The 20,974-nt window shown below is 43.4% G+C and overlaps 1 protein-coding gene across 1 annotated transcript in view; it reads left to right on the forward strand.

Annotated features, from left to right (window-relative positions):
- Positions 1-16,422, forward strand: part of LOC308075140 (glutamate receptor ionotropic, NMDA 3B-like) — a 104,539-nt gene extending 88,117 nt beyond the window's left edge. The window contains exons 9-12 of the mRNA XM_080414790.1: positions 5,216-5,367; positions 9,439-9,603; positions 12,224-12,291; positions 13,129-16,422. Of these exons, the coding sequence (XP_080270916.1) occupies positions 5,216-5,367; positions 9,439-9,603; positions 12,224-12,291; positions 13,129-14,128 (1,385 nt within the window). The 3' untranslated portion in view covers positions 14,129-16,422. The remainder of the gene's footprint in view (positions 1-5,215; positions 5,368-9,438; positions 9,604-12,223; positions 12,292-13,128) is intronic.
- Positions 16,423-20,974: the final 4,552 nt, after the last annotated feature.

The following is a 20,974-nucleotide window of genomic DNA, read 5'->3' on the forward strand; positions in this document are numbered from 1 at the left end:
ATTTATTAACTATTTACAGTAGTGAGGACGGAAGAGAGTGGGGAATGGTGTGTGTGTGTGTGTGTGTGTGTGTGTGTGTGTGTGTGTGTGTGTGTGTGTGTGTGTGTGTGTGTGTGTGTGTGTGTGTGTGTGTGTGTGTGCGATGCAGCCACGATTCCCTTGTCCCCCTCCTGACCACACCTGCGCAACTTTCAAAGAAACCAATACCATAGATAAAGAAAGGGGATCTGTGTGTGTACATAAGTAGAAGAATTTGTTTGACTTATGATATCAAATGATCAGAAATACATACATTATTATAAAAAAAGAAAAGAAAACATTTATATTCCTCTGAAAGAGAGAATAAATCGTAGTGGGCACATGTTCCAATGGGCATGATGCCACTGACAACAAGCTCAGTCAAGCAAGGCGGAGAACGATCCGAGGAAAACAATGTAGACAGGAGACATTGTTGCCGGGGCAGGTAGCACACATTTTGCAAGAGTGATGTGTGCTTGAATTTGTGTGTACATCTGTTAAGGGGTGTGTGTGTGTGTGTGTGTGTGTGTGTGTGTGTGTGTGTGTGTGTGTGTGTGTGTGTGTGTGTGTGTGTGTGTGTGTGCATGTGTGGATGGGCGTGGGGTGATGCCTGTGGGAGTAGAAGCTGTGTGGTGGTATTTGTGGGGGGGTCTCTGGGCATAAGAACCCAGCAAAATGAAAAGTGCACTGTATCCTCACTTGTGTTCCACCATTTGACGGAGCGCTTCCAAAGATAGACAGAGTCGGACGGAGATACGTAGGCTGGTGTCTGCTGCTGAATGCCAGCCGCCTGCCAAGAGAGAGGGGCTAGGAGGAGGGGTCCGCAGAGATGGGAAGCCATGGGATTGTGAAAGTGGGCCGAGATATGAAAAGAAGGATGAAGTGAACAACAAGTGAAGTGGTGATGTAAATGGGAATTGAGCAAAGCTATAGCAAAGTAAGTAAATGAAGCACGCACATCCACAGTTTAAAAAGCCAGGCGCTGGGCAGAAGCAAACATCACAATAGAATGGAGTCTGCACACTGGATCAAGCTCCAAAAGTATTGTTTTGGAGCTTGATCCAGTGTGTGGACTCTAGTGTTTTGTGAAGTGAGCAGAGCTATGGGCCCCAGGAAATGTTGAGAGAGGAACAGAAATTAGTCCTGACAGAAAAGGAGGAGGGGAGAGGAGAGGGGAGGGGAGGGGAGGGGAGGGGAGGGGGGCTGGAGGAGAGGAGAGGAGAAGGGAGGGGAGGGCGCAGGTGAAGAAGGGAAGGAGTGATTGGTTGGACAGTCTTTTGTCATGCAGGTAGCAGAGTGTGACAAGAACTTGAACCTAAGCCGCTGTCTCTACCCCATCATACCTAACTCACTTTGACAGACACACACACACACACACACACACACACACACACGTGTGTGTGCAACATATACACAAAATTGGCGGACAGGTCTGATGTTCCTTCATTTATTCATTCATTCATTACTCAGAAACACAAAGCCAACATTGGCGCACACACTTGCGCCCACACACACACACACAGATTCAAACACCAAAACACAAGCAGACGGAGCAGATTCCGTCCCACCTGCCCACAAACCCACAGGCATATGCGTGAACGTGCATGCACATCCAGGTCAGCTGACACATCTGGCACACACACACACACACACACACACACACACAGAGCCGACAGGTCTGGCACAAATGCAGTACACAAACAGAAGGCTTTGACAGGTCTGCCTCTTTGACTGCAATACAAATTACATGAAACGAATAAGAGCAGGAGGTCCTGTACAGAAACCAAAGCATTTTGATTCTGAGCAGCGGGATGTGTTTCTTTCATCATGTACCTGCTGCATCATTATGAATTGCAAAGCAAAGCAGCAGAAATAAATTAGTCTGGTAGTGTAATTATCCACCTTGATATACTGTTATGCTCTGATTAGAGCACGCAGATATATATCATTTAAAATCTTGTCAGCGGGATTCATTGCTGCTGCTATCTGCTGCTAAGGTACCCCCACACGCGCTCACGCGCACACACGCATGCACGCACACACACACACTCACACACAAAAACAAACGTATTCAGTCACATACAAGCTCACTTTCTCTGATACTCGTGAGTTGAACGCGTACTGTACAAATAAGTTATTTCCGCAGTACAATGCTGGGTGATTCCTCAGGCAAGATGTAATGAACTCAAAACACTGATGTGGATTATACGGACTGTAACTCCCAGACATCATCGCACATACTGGCATCCACAGTGTTCAGTATTTATTATACTGTGCTGTTCGCTTTTCTACAACTACTGCAGCCACGTTTGTGACTCCTGCCAATTTCACCCTATAGCTAAGTTCAAGTTGTGGCGGTCGGGCGGGCAGATATGCCCATATATGGATTGAACATTTGCAATGCAACGTGTTGTCAACGAAATAACCCAGCAACGGCAGGCAGGCAGGCTTATAGAGGGAATCAGTGAGAGCAAGGAATGAGGGAGAGGGAGGGAGAGTCGGAGAGGGAGAGAGGCCGGGGGAGCAGGAGAGAGAGAAAGAGAAGCAGAGAGAGCCTAATTCGCCCAAAGCATACACATTGTTCACATCGTTCTAAATACCAAAGTCAGGCAACCTCACCAGGATGGACAAATACCAGGGCATCAGCCTGAGCTCACAAGCCAAGGTTCAGACCCACGATGGTGACACTAAAGAACTTGAGATCCTCACAGGCGTCCCCTGCAGGACACCCTTTGATATGACTGAGGCCTGGGTGAGGTCTAATCATTGGAACCGAAGCCACCAGGGAGTTGTCTATGGAAGTAGTGAGCTCCTGCATGGGGCAGGACTTACCTCGGAAGAAGAGAAGCTCGGTCTTGTCTGGGTCCAGCTTGAGGTGGTGAGCAGAAGACATCCACTGTGAGATGTCGGCCAGACACACAGTATAGCGATGCGCTCTTCACACCTGAGTGGCAGACGGGGTTGTGTGTGTGTTAGTGTTTGTGTCACACAAAATCTCTCCCTGCATAAGTCTCAAACTTGCCATGTTTGACTCATATAACCCAGAGGTGTGCGTGCAGAGCCGAATGGCAATTCGGGCAGACTACATAGGGTTAAAGAAATCACAAATATCTGTATCCGTCGGCCGGCCCGCAGGTCGAGAGGCAATAATTATCTGTGTGTTCAGGAGATTGTATGCATTGGCTTCCCTGACTGGCCAACCCAAACGCTCCGCTTCACAGATTGGCATCACGTCCCTGATTGGCTAAGCCAACAAGTCAGCTTAATTTATTGGCCGAGCTTTGCATAACAATTGTGTCGCATATCAGTGTAAATGGAACATTTGTAGACCTGGCATCCTAGTGTGTATAGTTTCAATGTACAGATTATATATTTTTTGACATTATACTGTTTAGACTGATGATAGGTTCTTGGTTTACCTATGATCCTAGATTACTACTTCCATGCATTGGCTGATGTTTACCTTGCTTACTGTAAATCGCTCTGGATTAAGAGCATCTGCTAAATACCTACAGTGCAAATTATATAAATGTCACACTGTCACCTGTGTAGGTAGTATATGCCAAAACATTGGAATCAAACAGTCCGTTGATGCAAAAGCAAGTATTTTTATTCACCTTCTTTCAGAATGTCCAGGGAAAACAATATATTACTGGCCCAATTGGCACTAGGTCTGCTCTCTACTGCAGCCCTTCACTGACTGCATAGGTCGTGGTAGGCACCCATCTTTTAAAGGCTAAGCCCCTCCCACTGGACCATACCAATCTTAAATTGACTCCTCAATTTACACACAAACCAGTTATTTCTCCAATGTCTAAAGACATTACAATTCACATTTAACACATTTAAAGTGTCATCACATTACAACGGTTTCCCACAATAATAATAATTCATAATAATAATTAGAATACCCAATTTACTCAGACCCACAGTTGGTATGATTCAGGAATGGATGGACTGAGCATGCTCACTACAAACAGACAGGCACTATATAACGCAGCCTGCAACTACATTCTGGTCCTTTGTCACTGCCCAGAACCAGGAAGCATGGTGGTAAGAGAAAGAAAGAAACAGTCAAACATTTGCCAAAAACGTTCCCTGCAACTTAAAAATAAAGATTTTAACCTTTAACCCAGTGTTGTGAACTCATTTATGTTATGTATTAAAGAAACAATAATACAGGAAACTAAAAAACTAAAAGCTGTTAAATGGAGTTTAGTGTGTGCACCCACCAAACTATCCTAGCATGCTACCTGGCTATTGTGTATATGGTGTATTGTGTAGTGTTGATGTGGTGTCAGTGGCAGGGTGAACTGCCACAAATACTTTTTTGGTATTATACTGTATAGACTGATGATAGGTTCTTGGTTTACCTATGATCCTAGATTACTACTTCCATGCATTTAATGCATTGGCTGAGGTTTACCTTGCTTACTGTAAATCGCTCTGGATTAAGAGCGTCTGCTAAATGCCTACAGTGTAAATTATATAATATAATATAATATATTATATAATCTAAGGATGTAATATGTAATAATATACATACTTCTATACATACATACTGTACATGCATACTGTACATACATACAGTACGTATGTACGTACGTATGCACGTCAGTACAGTACAGTACAGTCGTACATACGTACTGTACATACGTACATAAATGAATTCAAATATCATTCATTCACTTGGCCGAAGCAACTGGCAGAAATACTTGTTGTGGGGGGAATCCACAAGGACAGAGAAATGGAGGGAAATTTATCATCTTGTGGTGCCCCTGACTCCCCAGACCTGCGCCCACACACACACACAAGACCTGCCTGAGGCCTTGTAAAAGCCTAGATATCTCCCCATGCTGCAGGATGTTTAACTTTAACCTTGAATTCCCCTTTGAATTCGATTGGCTTCCCCAAACAGTTGGTGCAGACTTGAATCTGGATGATCGCATGTGTTGTTATTGTACCACAAGTTTGTTTACTGATCTTATGCTTTCTCTCTCTTTATCTCTCTCTCTCTCTTTCTGTGTGTGTGTGTGTGTGTGTGTGTGTGTTCATGAATATGCAAACGCAAATGTTTGTACATGTGTGTGTGTGCACGTGCGTGTGTGTGTGTGTGTGTGTGTTCATGAATATGCAAACACAAATGTGTGTGTGTGTGTGTGTGTGCACGTGTGCGTGCGTGCAAATCTATTTCCAGGCTATGGTATAGGCCTACCCCAGGGCTCTCCTCTAACCCGTAATGTGTCAGAGTTTGTGAGCCGCTACAAGTCTGATGGCTTCATGGACATGCTACATGACAAGTGGTATAAAGTGGTGCCCTGCGGGAAGAGAGTGTTCGCCGTGACTGAGGTAAGTGTTTCTGTGTCTGTCTGTGTGTGCGTGTGTGTGTGTAGGAAGCAATCAGCTATGGTAGCACTATAAAAGACCTTCCCTGTGGGAAGCAGCCAAGATTGGCTGCCAGTTTAAACTCATATACGCACACATAAACACAGTCACACACGGTGAGACCACATTATACACACACACACACACACACACACACACACACACACAGACCTGCAGGTCTAATTGGCAATCTAGACCAAAGCTACAGGGATGTAGTAGCTGTCTTGAGTTATGTGAGGGCTGAGTCGTGATACACTGTGAAATCCTCTGTGTTAATTCAACTCTGAGCGTGTACAAAACTAGAGGTTCGGGCCGAACATCTGGAGTTTTTTTCCCATTCCAAGTGGCTATGACTGAAGTTTGCGGGCCCTGGGTAGACAACCAGGCCTGGCGGAGATCTGCGCTCTGAGGAGGACCGTTCTCGTTAAGGCAATCAATTCTACATGGTTCAGCCCTTCAGTAACTGTTGTCTTGCCTTCAATTTAATATTGCATCAATACAAATGATGTATTGCCAGACTGTCTCTCTCTCTCCCCATCTCTCTCTCTCTCTCTCTCTCTCTCAAACACGCGCGTGCGCACGCAAAGTGAGGCCGCTGCTCCGCATATTGTGATTGAGCTTTTTCTTTTTGAGCTGGACGCGAACGGAAATAAAAGCCTGTATACCGAGGCTATCATTGAGCAGATGTGCCGTTACCCTCCGTCTTTTCCAGTCACTTTCATATGCAATGCAAACGTCGAAGCGAGTGTTCGTTTTGGTACAGCGCCGCTCTGCCAATTATAGCCAATCACAAATCGGAACGGCGTTACACACACACACACACACACACACACACACACACACACACACACACACACACACACACACACACACACACACACACATCACGTCCGCCACGTGAGCAGTCCTAGCCAATCAATGACGATGGCAAACGACGATGCACAAACATCACTACAACTGGGGCGTGGAAATAAGCCAATTGTATGTATAGATGTAACCAAATGGACCTGTTGGTTACATGTGTACACCCTCAGAGTTACAAATGGATAAATTAACACAGAGGATTTAGCTGTGTACAGAAGGTGAGATCCCTAGATTGTGCACACAGTTTATATTTGGTATTATATCCCTGCTTTGGCTTTTTGAAAATCCCAGTATTTTAAGGTGAGTCGATTTGCAACCATTCACCCAATTACACACAAATACGCAGCCACAGGTTCCACTTCACCCTGTATGAGGAAACATATTACTGCTGTACTACCATTTGAAATGGAGACAGAGCGCTTTTCTCTCAGTGTGTGTGTGTGTGTGTGTGTGTGTGTGTGTGTGTGTGTGTGTGTGTGTGTGTGTGTGTGTGTGTGTGTGTTCTTGCCCTCTGCTGTATTGGGTGCAGAAGGAGGTCACTGTTCTCCCTGGTGGGAGTGTCGTATCAGCATGGGGCTAATTGCCATCAGATGGAGGGGTGGGTGGGTGTGTGTGTGTGTGTGTGTGTGTGTGTGTGTGTGTGTGTGTGTGTGTGTGTGTGTGTGTGTGTGTGTGTGTGTGTGTGTGTGTGGCAGGGAGGAGGAGACATGATTGGGGAAGAGGTTCTACAGAAAGAAAACCAAGGTCTTCCTCCAGGCACATCAAAGCCTCTGAAGAGATAAATGGTTATGTCAGAGGGGTGTGCGTGTATTTGTGCGTGTATATGTGTGTGTGGGTGCGTGTGTGTATTTATGTGTATGGGTGCATGCGTGTAGATAGATGGTTATGTCAGAGGGGATGTGATGTGGGTGTGCTCAGCACAGACAAACTGTTCTTTCAATTAATTACAGACTCCTTTTTTCAATCACTTCTCCCATTCCCTTTTATTCTTTTGATTTTCTTCCCTTTTAAACAATTTCCTTGCTCTCCTGCCATTTCTTCCGATTATATTACTTAATGCTTCCATATCTTTTATTTTCATTTCCCTCTGTCCCACTTGTGTCCTCGTCCATATTCTTCTCTCTTCTCATTGAACGCTTCTTCTCTTAACTCCCAATTGTTTCATGTCGTGTTCTCTCCTCTCTCCTTTCCTTTCTCGCTTTCTTTGTCCCTCCTCCAGTTTTTCTCTTTCAAAATGGCATTTGAAATTCAGTATTTCTTTCAGTCAGACACTCTCACCCAAATGTAAACCACTTAATGCAATGATATGGCATTGTGTTTGGCGGTGGTGGCTCTGCTCCCATGATGCTCCGGAACATTCTGCGCAAGCATAACAGACTCTGAGATCACAAGCTTGTAGATCTGCTATTTTCAGTGTGTGACACAAGTGCACAACTTCATAAAAAATCACCCATAAAGATACACAGTTATTATGGGCATGATAATAGACATATTAACCCCTTATAGGGCGGAAGAACCTGAAGATACTCCATAGTAAATACAGAGTAAAGACCTACATGCTACTACAGAAGGAGGCTGGGGATGTGGCAAGATATGTTGAGCATGGAGTCAGTGTCGGTCTTTCTTTTAGGCACTCGGGTGGTGCAAGGATAAAGTACCTGTCCACCTGGACAGGTACTGGACAGGTACTGTCTGGGGGTTTGAATCCACCATGGTACATCCGGCTTGGCCGAGCATCTGTACAAACGCAACTGGCCCAGTGTCGGTAGCCTGGAAACCAGACAAAAAAGCCCTTGGCAGTTTAGTCTGGCCCGACTCGGTTTTGATTGGATTTCGCTGCCCACGAAGTTGCGGGGCACCAATCAGGGCCCAGTATGCAAATATGGGGCGGGTTTATCACCAGAGGCATTTTTTTTATCCATCCCTTGGAAATGCAGATGCCACACAAAGATTCCAGACTAATATCTACGCACACAGTGCTGTCTATTTGTAAGATAAAATTGTCAGATAAAATCAGTCAAATGTCAGTCAATTAAATATCGAAATGTACTGAACCTCATCGTATAAAGTATTCATATTGGACTGAATATAATCATCATGTTGCACTGAATAGTTTCTGAAAGAATCGTACTCGGGTCAGAGATTTACACCCCTGTTAGAAACCATTTTAAGGTTTGCACTCAAAATATGGGTTTACGTCGGGGGGGTGTAAAATGAGCACAGACCATTTCAGCCTGTGGCCATTCATCAGTATAGCCTACTAAAATTCTAATTTTAGTACGCTGATGATGGCCAGAGGCTGAAACATTTGTCCTCTTTTTCAACTCCGCATAAAAACAGTTTAAAGCCTCTCTCATGCTTAACTCCTACTCCATCGTACAATGGTGTCGTGTGCCAAAAATAGCCAACGGATTGTGAGTTTGTAGAGCGCCTATTATGTAGAGCGGCTCTTCAACACCGTCGTACGATAAATCAGGCTTTAGTCATCTTTTGAGAGCAAACCTTTTAAATAGTGTGCATCATATTCCATATGATTACAGTAACATCTACAGCCAGCATAATGTGCCAGTGAGAAGAAATGCATGACGGTCAATCAAATCAGTGCTTTCACCGCTCTTCATTTCCCTCTTCTGACCTGTCCTGTCTCTCTGCTGCCTCTCTCTTCCTTCCCTCTTTTCCATCTATTTCGCCCTCTACATCATTGGTTCTCAAAGTGGGCTTCCGGGGACCCCTAGGGGTCCTTGGGGGGTACCAGGGGGTCCCCAGCAAAATGTGTTAATATAGCATCACAATGATTTCAACCTTTTATACTTTGGCTATTCAAAAATAGCAGATCTACAAGCTCATAGCGTGGCACTCTGTGCCGCGCTATGAGCTTAGAGCTTAGATCTGCAATTTTTGAAAACTTGTGTAAATTTTGCAAACTTTTGAATGTATATATTTTTTTAAGCGAACGTTGTAACTCAAATCTTTGCTTCTGGGGGTCCCTGGAATAAAATATTTGAGATGGGGGTCCTTGACATGAAAAGGTTTGAGAACCACTGCTCTACATGTTAGGTCTCCCTACGGCCCGAAGACATACAGAGAGTAAAGTCCCATATTTGTATCAATCATTATGTCTCTATTCATCACTATCTCCCTTTCATTCTCTCTCTCTCTCTCTCTCTCTAGACTCTGCAGATGGGGATCCAGCATTTCTCGGGTCTGTTTGTGTTGTTGTGCATGGGAGTGGGCGGAGCCCTGCTGACCTTGGCGGGTGAACACACCTTCTATCACCTCGTCATACCGCGCCTCAGACGCACACACAACCTGACCTACTGGCTCCACACCAGCCAGGTGAGAGCACGTGCACACACACACACACACACACACACACACACACACACACACACACACACACACACACACACACACACACACACACACACACACACACACACACACACACACACACACACACACACACAGTGGGGTACTGTTCCACCTGCTGGGAGATTTAAAGCATACACAAACACACAAACATACACACAGCATGTACATAAAACAATGCAAAACAAGTGTACACTACACAAACACACACACACACACACACACACAGTGGGGTACTGTCTCGCCTGCTGGGATATGTAACACACACACACACACACACACACACACACACACACACACACACACACACACACACACACACACACACACACACACACACACACACACACACACACACACACACACACACACACACACACACACACACATATTGACTTTGAGAACCACTGATATAGCAACATAAGTTTAGAAGACATTAGTAGAACGGGCCTCAGGTCTTAATGGGTTAAAGTACTAAATGCTAGGAGCTAGGGCTAGGAGCAGTGTACCTTACTGACTCACTGACAACATAAACAGTATTCCCCCAAGAGCTGCTAGATGAATGCCCTTAATCTGTGTAATACATTACGTAAAGAAATCAAGGAAGCAAGCTCAGTAAACATCTTAAACAATTTAAACCCCTTATACTTTGTTGAACAGTGTCCCCCAGAGGCCTATACTATAGGCAGTAGGCAGGGACCCTGCCTTTTTCCCTCTACACCAAATGTCTTCGCTGTACACAGCCGACCTACAAGCTCGCAACATGTCATGTTGCAAAGCGTTGTAATGTTGCAATGGTATGCTGCGCCCTCTTGTGTTATAAATCTAAAATGACAACCCAAAGCCACAGCACTGTTGGTGAACAAGTGTGGAATTATACACAGACTTCCCTGAAAGAAATACATGAAAAATTCAAACCACATACTATGGTGGCCCTAAAGGTTAGGCTTTTCACAGACTCAAACTAAATTATGTTTTGAATCAATTTGTGGGCCAATTCTGCAGACACTTCAAGGCAACAGGAGAACATTTATTTGATGTCGAAGTCATGTGAATGTTAATGAAGGAGGGACAAGGTTGCTAAAGGCATCGCTTCTCAACATCATATTCTCTTGTGTGTGTGTGTGTGTGTGTGTGTGTGTGTGTGTGTGTGTGTGTGTGTGTGTGTGTGTGTGTGTGTGTGTGTGTGTGTGTGTGTGTGTGTGTGCGTGCGAAGTGCCTAGAATGTGGAATCCTCCAGTGCGTGCGCGTGTGTTTGTGTATGTTTATTAAAACTCACACACCAACAAAACTCCAGATTGGAGTGCTGTATAAATGTCAAGTGTTGTACTACGAGACTCTAGCCAGGCCCAAATGAAGTGCCTGTGGCCATGTTTTTGGCTGAATGATGAAATGAGTCTGTGTGTGCCTAGGAAGACTTCCTCTCCCACACTCTTGCATTCTTTTCTTTTGGAAAGGGCAAACACTCCCGGCGAGCCTCCAGCATCCATCACACACTGGCCTGCCTCACTGCACTCCAAATGCATGACCTAGGATAGGTTTATCTCTCCAGATTGCCCCTACACCGTGTGAAATTGTCCCTGGGAAGCAATTTGACCAAAACAAAAGAGGAAAGACAATCGTCTCCGTTAGCCATGACCTTCATACGTAAAGCGCAGACGCATAACATTGAATCTCTAGATAGTGTTCTATCTGAATACAGAGACAGAATTCAAATTCTGTTGGCTTTCAAAATCCCACAGTTTAAAAGTTTAATCCTTTCGAAGCAGCACACCCAATTACACTGCAACAATGCTTCCCCACCAAGATGGAAAGGTGGTGAGGTCTATTATGATTTCTCCCTTTGATATGGAGACAGACATGTCAAACTCTGGATGTTTGACAAGTAGCATTTCAGCCTAAAAGAAAGCGTAAAGAAAACCCACAGTTTTCGGATGCATGGTCTACCATGACTGATGATTTCACCGAACATCTCCTCCCTCAGCTCCAATTTCTATTGGCTTTGGACAAAACAAATATTTGTTTTCACACTTGTGCTTTGGTGACAGGTGCATAGGGGGAAAACAACAGATCAAAGTTTTTAAAAAATGGGCAGAATCAATCATGCACAATGTGCAACATTTTGTTTGTAAGACATTTTCCTTTGTCTGATGAAAATCTTGCTAAGCGTAACGTTACACCGATTAAAGTAGCCTACAGTACAAGTGAAGACTGTGTGCGGGATTCTGTTCTTTTTATTAAACTGGCTTTGATCAAAAGCTTTGTTCAGTCTGAGAAGGGCACTCAGGCACCTTAGGCAAAACAGAAAAGGCAGCCGTGACCGATACCTTAGCCACTCTTTCAAGTAAAATATGGAGAGATATTTAAGAGCATTTAAATAAGTAATTTGAGTGGGTAGACTAGAGGGTCAGATTTGAGTCACAGGTACAGAGAGGGAGAATAGTGGTGTAAGGCTGTGAGTGTGCATGCCTCTTAAGAAGTTGGGTCTGCATCACTCAGCAGTCATTGACAAGAGTTCAGAACAAGTGGGTTGTACAGAAGTTGCACAACTAACCAGCATGTCCCTCCATTGTTTTTCTACATGCAGAAAATACACAGAGCCATCAACACCACCTATGAGGATGTTGGGAAGGAACTGACCGGCCTGGACCAAAGGTAATTAAGCCATACCTATAACTTTGAGTTTTTTAAATAATGAGTCTACGTGTGCTTTAATGTTGCATTATTGATTGATTGAATATTTTATTAGGCAAAAAATGTAAAACAGCACAGTTACATTTAAAATACTTTGTCTAACAGGTCCGTTCATAAAAGTCCTTGCGGACTTTTTTCCAATGAGGGCCTTGGTATTCAATTCATAGACATATATAGTGGCACCACAGTTCGAATATCATTGCAAAAAAAACAGCAAAAAAATAAATAATAATAACACTATGTACAACAAAAAAATAAAAAAGGGGGGAAAGATATGTACAAGAACAGGGGAGGGGGTCGGCTGTCTAACAGGGTTTTTATTACTCAGGATATTGAAGGATGCTGATAAAGATTTCATGAGCATGTGTAAAAGTTGTATTCCTTTCATATTTGCTAGGTGACAATGTCCCGTCACCATACTGAATCATGACTATATCTACTATATTATTTTATTTTATTGGTTTATTGGTTGCTCTGTTTATATGGTAGCATAATTCAATACAAGCCTGTACTGTCATACTTTAGCCAAATATGATTTATCCCAAATATGAGCTAGAATGTGGAATTCTCCAGGTTTGTAAATTCACTTGTCAATCAGGCTTAGTAAGACAAATCTCAGATTTGATTACACAGTCAAATCCATAGTGTTAATTTACCGTTTTGTAAAATGTTTTGGTTATATTTACACTGGAAAATGAAATGGAGATAACACTGGAGATTTCACTGTGCAGATTGGCTTGTATTAGGTGGCGTATATTACGTTACATAACATAACCTCAATTCTTCTCCAATCCACAGCCCCTCCCCTTGTGTGTCAGAGAACTGCACCCTCCACAGGAAGCAGCAGCAGCTTCCGCCCCTTTCCCCTCCACCGTCCCGTTCTGCTGCAACTGTGTCTGGTGGAGACACCACCAGCTCCTCCTCACCGTCCCACGAGCCCAAGGAGAAGCGTGTGCACTTTGACCTGGAGACGCTACACAGCTACCGCCTGCGCACGCACACCGCCTCGGTGCGCGGGCGGCCCGGCATGGTGGGACGTCCCGGACTGGGCCTGACGGGCTTGGGCCTGGGGACCCTGGGGGGTCTCACGTCCTCTCCGCAGGTTAACCTCCAAGCTAACGGGGGCCCGGCCTCGGCGCTGTCCTCTGCAGGCTTGGTTCTCTCTCCCCTGGGGAGCAGAGCCTCCCAGGCCTGCCTGTGGGAAGGGGAGCTCCAGGAGCTGCAGGGGCAGATCGAAACCTTCCGCACCCAGCTGAGAGAGGCCCTGGCCAGGAGGGCAGAGATCCAGAGCAGCCTGGAGAGAGAGCGCAGCGGCCTTGGCCGCAGGGAGACCAGTCTGGAGAGGGAGAGGGACAGGCAGAGGATACAAACTGTCAACACTCTGGACAGGAGTGGCTCCGGCCAATCAAAGCTCCCAGAAAGAGACAGGACCAGCCAATTACAAACCCTGAACAATCAACAGACTGTGAGGCCTAACCAATCAGGCGGTCTAAGCACTCTGGAGCATGGGAGAAGTAGCCAGCTGAACACTGTTAACAGTTTGGACAGAGGGAGAGCCACCCAACCACACACTGTTAATACACTGACAGGGGAGAGGACCGTCCAATCACGTACTTCCACCAGTTTGGAGCGAGGCAGAGTCATCCAACCAGGCACTGGGAATAGCATGGAGCGAGGGAGAACACTCCAATCACGGAACACTGCTAGCCTCGATAGGCAGAAGGCTAACCTATCACGTACTGTAAGCACTTTGGAGAGGACAAAAGCCAACCCGTCAAGTGCGGGCAGTGGGACTTGACTGCCATTCTGTGAATGCCCCATTCTGTGAAGTGTAAAGACGCAGATGGAATGAAGCATTTGACATTGGATACTTGCATAGCCGCGGGAAGAACTTTTCATTTGGACGTGCAGAGGTGATGTTATGGACGTGATGGTTGATGCGGACCAGGACTTCATCACAATTGCAAGAGATGTTGCCTTGAAAGAACAGAGTCACTTAAAATGTTAATCATCTTATCCATCCATAAATCAAGATCAGAGACAATATCTGCCCCTGTTTACCTCAACCAAAAAGATTCTCCAGTCAGTGTGAAGCTAAAATTACCAGTTTTCCTGGCTCATTGCCATAGAAAAGAAAGTAAGCAATTTCACGGGATATTAAACCCCTTGCACACTCAATAGATCACGTAAGTAAGAATGAGCTCTAACAACTTGGTGGTCAATTAGGCAATGTTAAATGATAATGCTAATTTTCGGAGACCAATTGCACAGGCATGGGACCGTACATCCAAAGCTGCTTCCTTGCCAGTTGCCAACAGTAGCCTACAGTATCTGGTGAGAAACGTGGCAGGCTGCAACACTGCACAAGCACATGAACATCAGCAAGAGCACAGCAAAAAAAGCAAAAAATGGAAATAGAAAAAACAGAGTCTGATTAAGAACCATTTGGAAAATACATGCAACGTGTTCTAACTGTGGATACTGCAAACTTATTTTTTTTGGTTATGAGTGATTGCACATAGCATAGTTAGACACTGAAATTAACACCAAAAATATGTTTTAGACCTAATATTTAATGAATTATATAAAACGAAATATGGGAAGATAAGGAACAACAGAAATAAACTAATGACGTGACCATCAGCGTAAACGGTTTCACTCAAGATAGTGTACCAGCCTACTGTACAGAACTGGCATAGTCCTCTACATGCACTTAAAGTCCCACAGCCAGAGCAGCATTTCACCAGTAAAAACAGTGTCCAGAAGGCCATCGATTCTGCTTGAGGGGTTGATTTGTAAACCGTTGGACATCCCTTTGGACTGTTATAGGGCAATAAAAAACCCAGCTCCAACAATTTAGAATGAATTCAAGCTATCAAACTCATTCTGGAGATAATCAACCTCAACCTGGCATCCATTAGCTGCCCAGTGTCTCTCAGTCCCTCGCTAATTGAAGCAGGAACAATTCTCTAGCTCAAAGGAGAAGACCAACTGACCATATTCACAAGGTGGCCATTTAGCTGTGACATAACTCCAGGCTGAGTATGATGTAAGAGCAAAATGACATTTGTATGAATATGGTCAATTGGTGCACGATGATTCATAAGCCCTGTCGGTCAAAGCCATGTTTTTCTTTTCTCATCTTTTTCTGATTTTTGTTTTGTTTTTTTATGACTAATTCTTGAATGCAGATCAAATGTATTCACATTTTCTACTCTGAGGACATTCATTGAATTTAAGTAATGCTTTGTACCTACACTATGGAATCAATAACAGTTTGTGGGCCCATGGTTCATATGCAGTTTTCCCATCAACCACCAAGGGGTGCTGCAGTCTCGCTTCCCGCGGCTATGGATGCCTTAAATGTATTTTTTACTACAGATCCTACACAGGTAGAGCAAATACCTGATGTTATTTCACCTGCTCAGTGAAATGAAGTCCTGACAAATGAATTTGCATTTGACAAATTGGACACTTTAAGCTATTTGAGGAGAGATATTTCAGAGAATATAACCTACATTTTTATAAAATATTGAACAATGAAGACAGATAATCTTTTCAACATGGAAATATATCAATTTGGAAAGAACACGTTCGACTAATGACAGATGGGATCTGTACTGCATCCTGTTTTTCTCATGCAGTTGCAGTGGAACAAGGGAAATAAAGCCTTTATCAAATTGCTCCAGCGGTACACAAAATCACGTTAGCTACTGTTATTGCGCTACACTCGATATTGTGTGATTCTCCATCACTTTAAACTGGTTGTAGGGGATTCCACTGGCCCAGTGGTCTGAGATATTGGCAGAGGAATCACTGTCAGAACAAGAACTTTAACGTTTTATGATGGTACTGTTGTAAATGTAAACATTTTAAAACTTTGCTGTGGTGTGAAGTGGTTGTGTTCACTTGCCATGGTGTCTATGAAAAGAAATCAACCTATTAGGTCGGAGAGGTGGGAGGCTTGTGCAACAGGATATAAAAAAAAAACAGTTTTGAATTTACCCCTTATCAAGAATTGTATCTGCATATTATTGGATTTTATCATGATGACCATTCTCATGTTTTGAAATAAACATTTATACACTTGAATTGCCTGCATTAGCACTTGATGAGTCAGTGTGAAAATGAGAACAGTGATTACAGTAACTAGGATGGAGCTTCCGGTGTAGGTGCATCCAACCAGGGTTACATTTGCTGGAGGGGAGGGGATGGGGGGTATTAAATACAGCCAGTATTAAATACATGAATTTCCTTTTGGACTGTCTGATGTATTGGATATTTATGTTTGACAATATCACAGTTTAACAATTTAATTCAAAATGTATGTTAACCACATGAACTCTTGCGTCCCTTTTTTGGGCAAAACAAAATAAACAAAATAGCGACAATATCAGATCTACAACTCACAACATGATAAGACTATTTGTCATAAAATAACTAGAGGTCTTAAGTGGTTAAGTGGTTCTGTTTTTTCATTTATTTTACAAATCAAACCCTGGATCCAACTGCATACCCCAGCGATTCTATTGTACAATCAAATCCTGTCCAGGGCCTTCCTTCTCTCTCTGTCTCCATCTCTCCACTTTCACTGTAATCTGTCTCCATGGAGGAAATATTAAGGCAAGTTGGCTTCCCTGCACACGCCTTTATAGAAAAGGATTGTAAGAAGCTAGAGTGATCAATTTTAAGTGTTAAATTATTAAAGGCAGCAGACAGCCAATGCCTCAAGCACTGTTCTGTTCTGTTCTGTTCTGCTCTGCTGTGGCTTCTGTGAGAAAACCTCATAGCACTTCCTGCAATACCCACACGTTCACGCTCAACTCAACCCATGTGGGTTGGATATGTTTCATTAAACAGGAACATTTCAAGTGTCCTAAGAAATCAGACTGGCTGTTTACCCCTCCAAAAAACGAATATAGAATATGGAGATACTAGGTTTTCTGCCCACATTGGGAATGCAATAAAAGACAGGGATAGAAGAGAATGAAGGGAGGTACATAAGGCAGTTCTTGTGGGATTCCATCTTTTGCCAGCAGGTGGACACATGGTTCCATGTATTGGGGGTATTAACCATTATTTAGGACCTAACCATAACCCCACCCTCCAATTCCAATTCCAAAAGCTGATGTGAAAACAGCCCATCTCAAAAAGCCATGCATGATTACCTCCACCTGTCAGACACTAAATCAAAATTCACCCATGCACCAAAGGGGAATTGGCCTGGAGTTTTTTTTTTGTTGTTGTTGTTTTTTTGTTAGTTTTTTACAGGTTTTACTGTTTCTATTGCCAGGAGACAGTTGTCAGTTATCTTTATGTTTATTCAGCTTTCAGCATGATCACAGATGTTTAAAAAGACAGGTGCCATTAAAAAAAATATTTTGCAGATTACAATGTCAGCTCCACGCTGTAAACCAGCGATCTTCTAGAAAAAAATAGAAACAAAAACGAATTCTCAGTAGGGTAAGCCAGGGGCTTTAACTAATTCAGTGTCTCTGGGCATTATTGTAGAATAATTTAGCTTATGATGTAATGCATTATGTTAACCACATGGTGGTGCTTGAACCTCTGTTTTTGTTTAAAAGCCACCAGCAGAGTAATAATATGGGACCCTTCGCTAAACCCCACCCCAAAAGCGATTGTCCAATGCCAGCTTAGCAACCGTTGTTAGCCTGGCATAGGTCTGGCAAGCTTTCGTCACCTGCCATAGCTGTCAATGTTATTTCGCCCGCACACACACAATCATTTGCAACATAATAGCAAGAATAGGAATACCACGATAACGCAATGGTGACTATGAACCACGTACCCAAACCCAAACCCGTTGGAGGCTGCTTTTCCCAAGCTGAAATCAGCACTTAAACTGCAAGGCTGAATATGGCTGTGTTAATGTCAGGAAAGTTACACGACATGACTCACTCGCCCAGGTGGTGTCAATAATAGGCTACTAATCACCGTAATCGTAACAAAATTCAGAATCACAGCGCTGCCTGTTTCGGATTCCGCACATTAAAGTATATTCATTCATTTGTTCGTCTATTTATTAACTGCTACTGTAGTCTTACCCTGCAGTACATGAAAACTCCTGTTTCAGTCATGGATCAACTTCAACCTGGTGTTTGCACTTTCTCCATTTACGGTCCGTACATATATATAAACCTTCAGATTTCAAATATAAATTGCTTACCCTATGGCCACGGCCCACGGATGTTAAAATGATGCACGGGGCTCTCAAAAGTACCCGTATATTCTGTATTGTTCAATAAAAAGCATTTTAATCTGATCGGTGGCCATTTTCTCATAGAGTTATAATGTATCAGAGTGCAATACACCTACCAACCGATAGGGTCGCTTAGTTGAAAGCATATGGAGAAAATGGCCACCGATCAGATTAAAATGCTTTTTATTGAACAATACGGATGATACGGGTACTTTTGAGAGCCCGTACATAAATGTAACATCCGTGGCCATGGGATAAGCACTTTATATTTGAAATATGAACGTTTCTGTAGATGTACGGGCTATAAATGGAGAAAGTGCAAACACCAGGTTGAAATTCATCCATGACGGTCGAGACAGACGACCGTCGTGTATCCATGGCTATTACTCCCTCTAACATTTCCCGTGTTTTTAGTTTATTGAAATAATGTCATGCACATTTGTCCAGTGCATAGCCTACTGCAGGCCTTGTTGACTAGATTTAGAAGAGATTTTGAAGCTATTGCTGCTGAAATGATCGATTATTTTTAAGGAGAAAAGCCGTCATTTAACATGCAAGTCAATAGGTGAGAAGCAGAGATTGCCAGGCGCTGCCAGGCCTGGGTGGAATACAAGAAGACTCACTCCAAAACCAACTCACCCCAACTCAAAAAGGAAAACTCACCCCGGAGCTAGGAACACTCACCCCGGGGGGTGGGTAAACTCACCGTCTCTCACTCAAACACTGACTGACTGTCTGTCTGTCTCTCTGTCTGTCTCTCTGTCTCTCTCTCTCTCTCTCTCTCACTCACTCACTCACTCACTCACTCACACACACACACACACACACACACACACACACACACACACACAAAGAGTAAGGCATCAAAATGTACCAAAAGTAATATTTCTAAAAACTAAAGTTCTCAAACAATGCAATGCAATGTTCTATAATGTTATCATTTATAGCCTACCAGCAAAGTAGTAGGTAACTAAATATCCTAGGTAAAAATAGGGAAAAGTGTTTAATGCATGTTTTACAATAGTGAAATGTATATCTAATAGTAACTAAAGTTCAATAATGCTTACCAAAAGCTTTTCTCACAAATGTGTTCACACAGAAAACAAAACATTATACCTGTGTTTTACCTTCACTGGAGATTTTCTTCATTTTTCTTTGTTAAGTTAGTATTTGTTTGCATTATAAACACATTGATTATAAACACATTGGAATGTTCACTTTTCTGATGAAATCTACCTTGTATTTAAAGCACTTTAATTAGCTAAATGTAATTGAACAACATAATTTGACATTGGAATGTTCACTTTTCTGATGAAATCTACCTTGTATTTAAAGCACTTTAATTAGCTAAATATAATTGAACAACATAATTTGGTAATTCTATACCTTCAAAGAAAGAATTTTTCTTTTTTCTTTTTTTAAAAACCATTTTTCACCATCACATTATGAAAGCATTCTGTGAAAATGGAAAGCTCACAAAGTTAAAAACCATTGGGGTGAGTTTTCCACAAAGTTAAAAACCATTGGGGTGAGTTTTCCGGAGTGAGTTTTCTCAGGTCCTGGGGTGAGTTTTCCTACCCCCGAAAATCTTGGGGGTGAGTTTTCCTACCCTGTGGGGTGAGTTTTCCGGAGTGAGTTTTCCTAGCAATGGGGTGAGTTGGTTTTGGAGTGAGTCTTCTTGATACCCTTATGAATGACTGCCAATCCATAACCAGAGACGTGGCCAGCGGCCAAAATTGATTCTTGCAAAAGATACCGTGTCACTGAAACTTAACACTGGAAATGATGTGTCAGTGTGAAAAGTAATACCTCACAGTGTGATTTAAACAGATAGCACAAAATGTATTTACATTCAAGGGACACCCAGAGCTGACCCAGAGCCACTTGCAAACAAGCAAGCAGCAGGAGATGGAGGTTGCAGATTGCTCTCACCGACTTGCTCCTCCTGGCTGTTAATGGACACATTGACTGATGTGAGAATCGAATCCGTGACCTATCGGTTACAGGACAGTATCTCTATCTTCATCGCCGACAACTCCACAAGCCCGCTGACCCATCACTCACAATGTGATGCAATTCAGTGTGTAAGAGTGCCAACGGTGTGTGGGATATTTGGAGAGGAACAGGCCATGAGAGGGTGGGACTGTTGGGCTGGTGATCTAGTGCCGGGGCACAGGAAGAGACCGTATTAAACGGAGATAATCACACGGTGATGCAGTCAATCAATCTCTCCCTCTCAGCTGTCCCCATCATTGGGTTCTTCTTGTAGTAATAAAATAAACAATGGTTTCTCACAGTACTCTCGCCACACACTGAATGGGTAGTAAAGAAAAATCAATCAGATCCCTATCACACAATGCAGGTGTGTGTGTGTGTGTGTGTGTGTGTGTGTGTGTGTGTGTGTGTGTGTGTGTGTGTGTGTGT

This window comes from Gymnoscopelus braueri (assembly GCF_963280865.1).
Source record: "Gymnoscopelus braueri genome assembly, chromosome: 19".
In the NCBI taxonomy this organism is placed as follows: Eukaryota; Metazoa; Chordata; class Actinopteri; order Myctophiformes; family Myctophidae; genus Gymnoscopelus; species Gymnoscopelus braueri.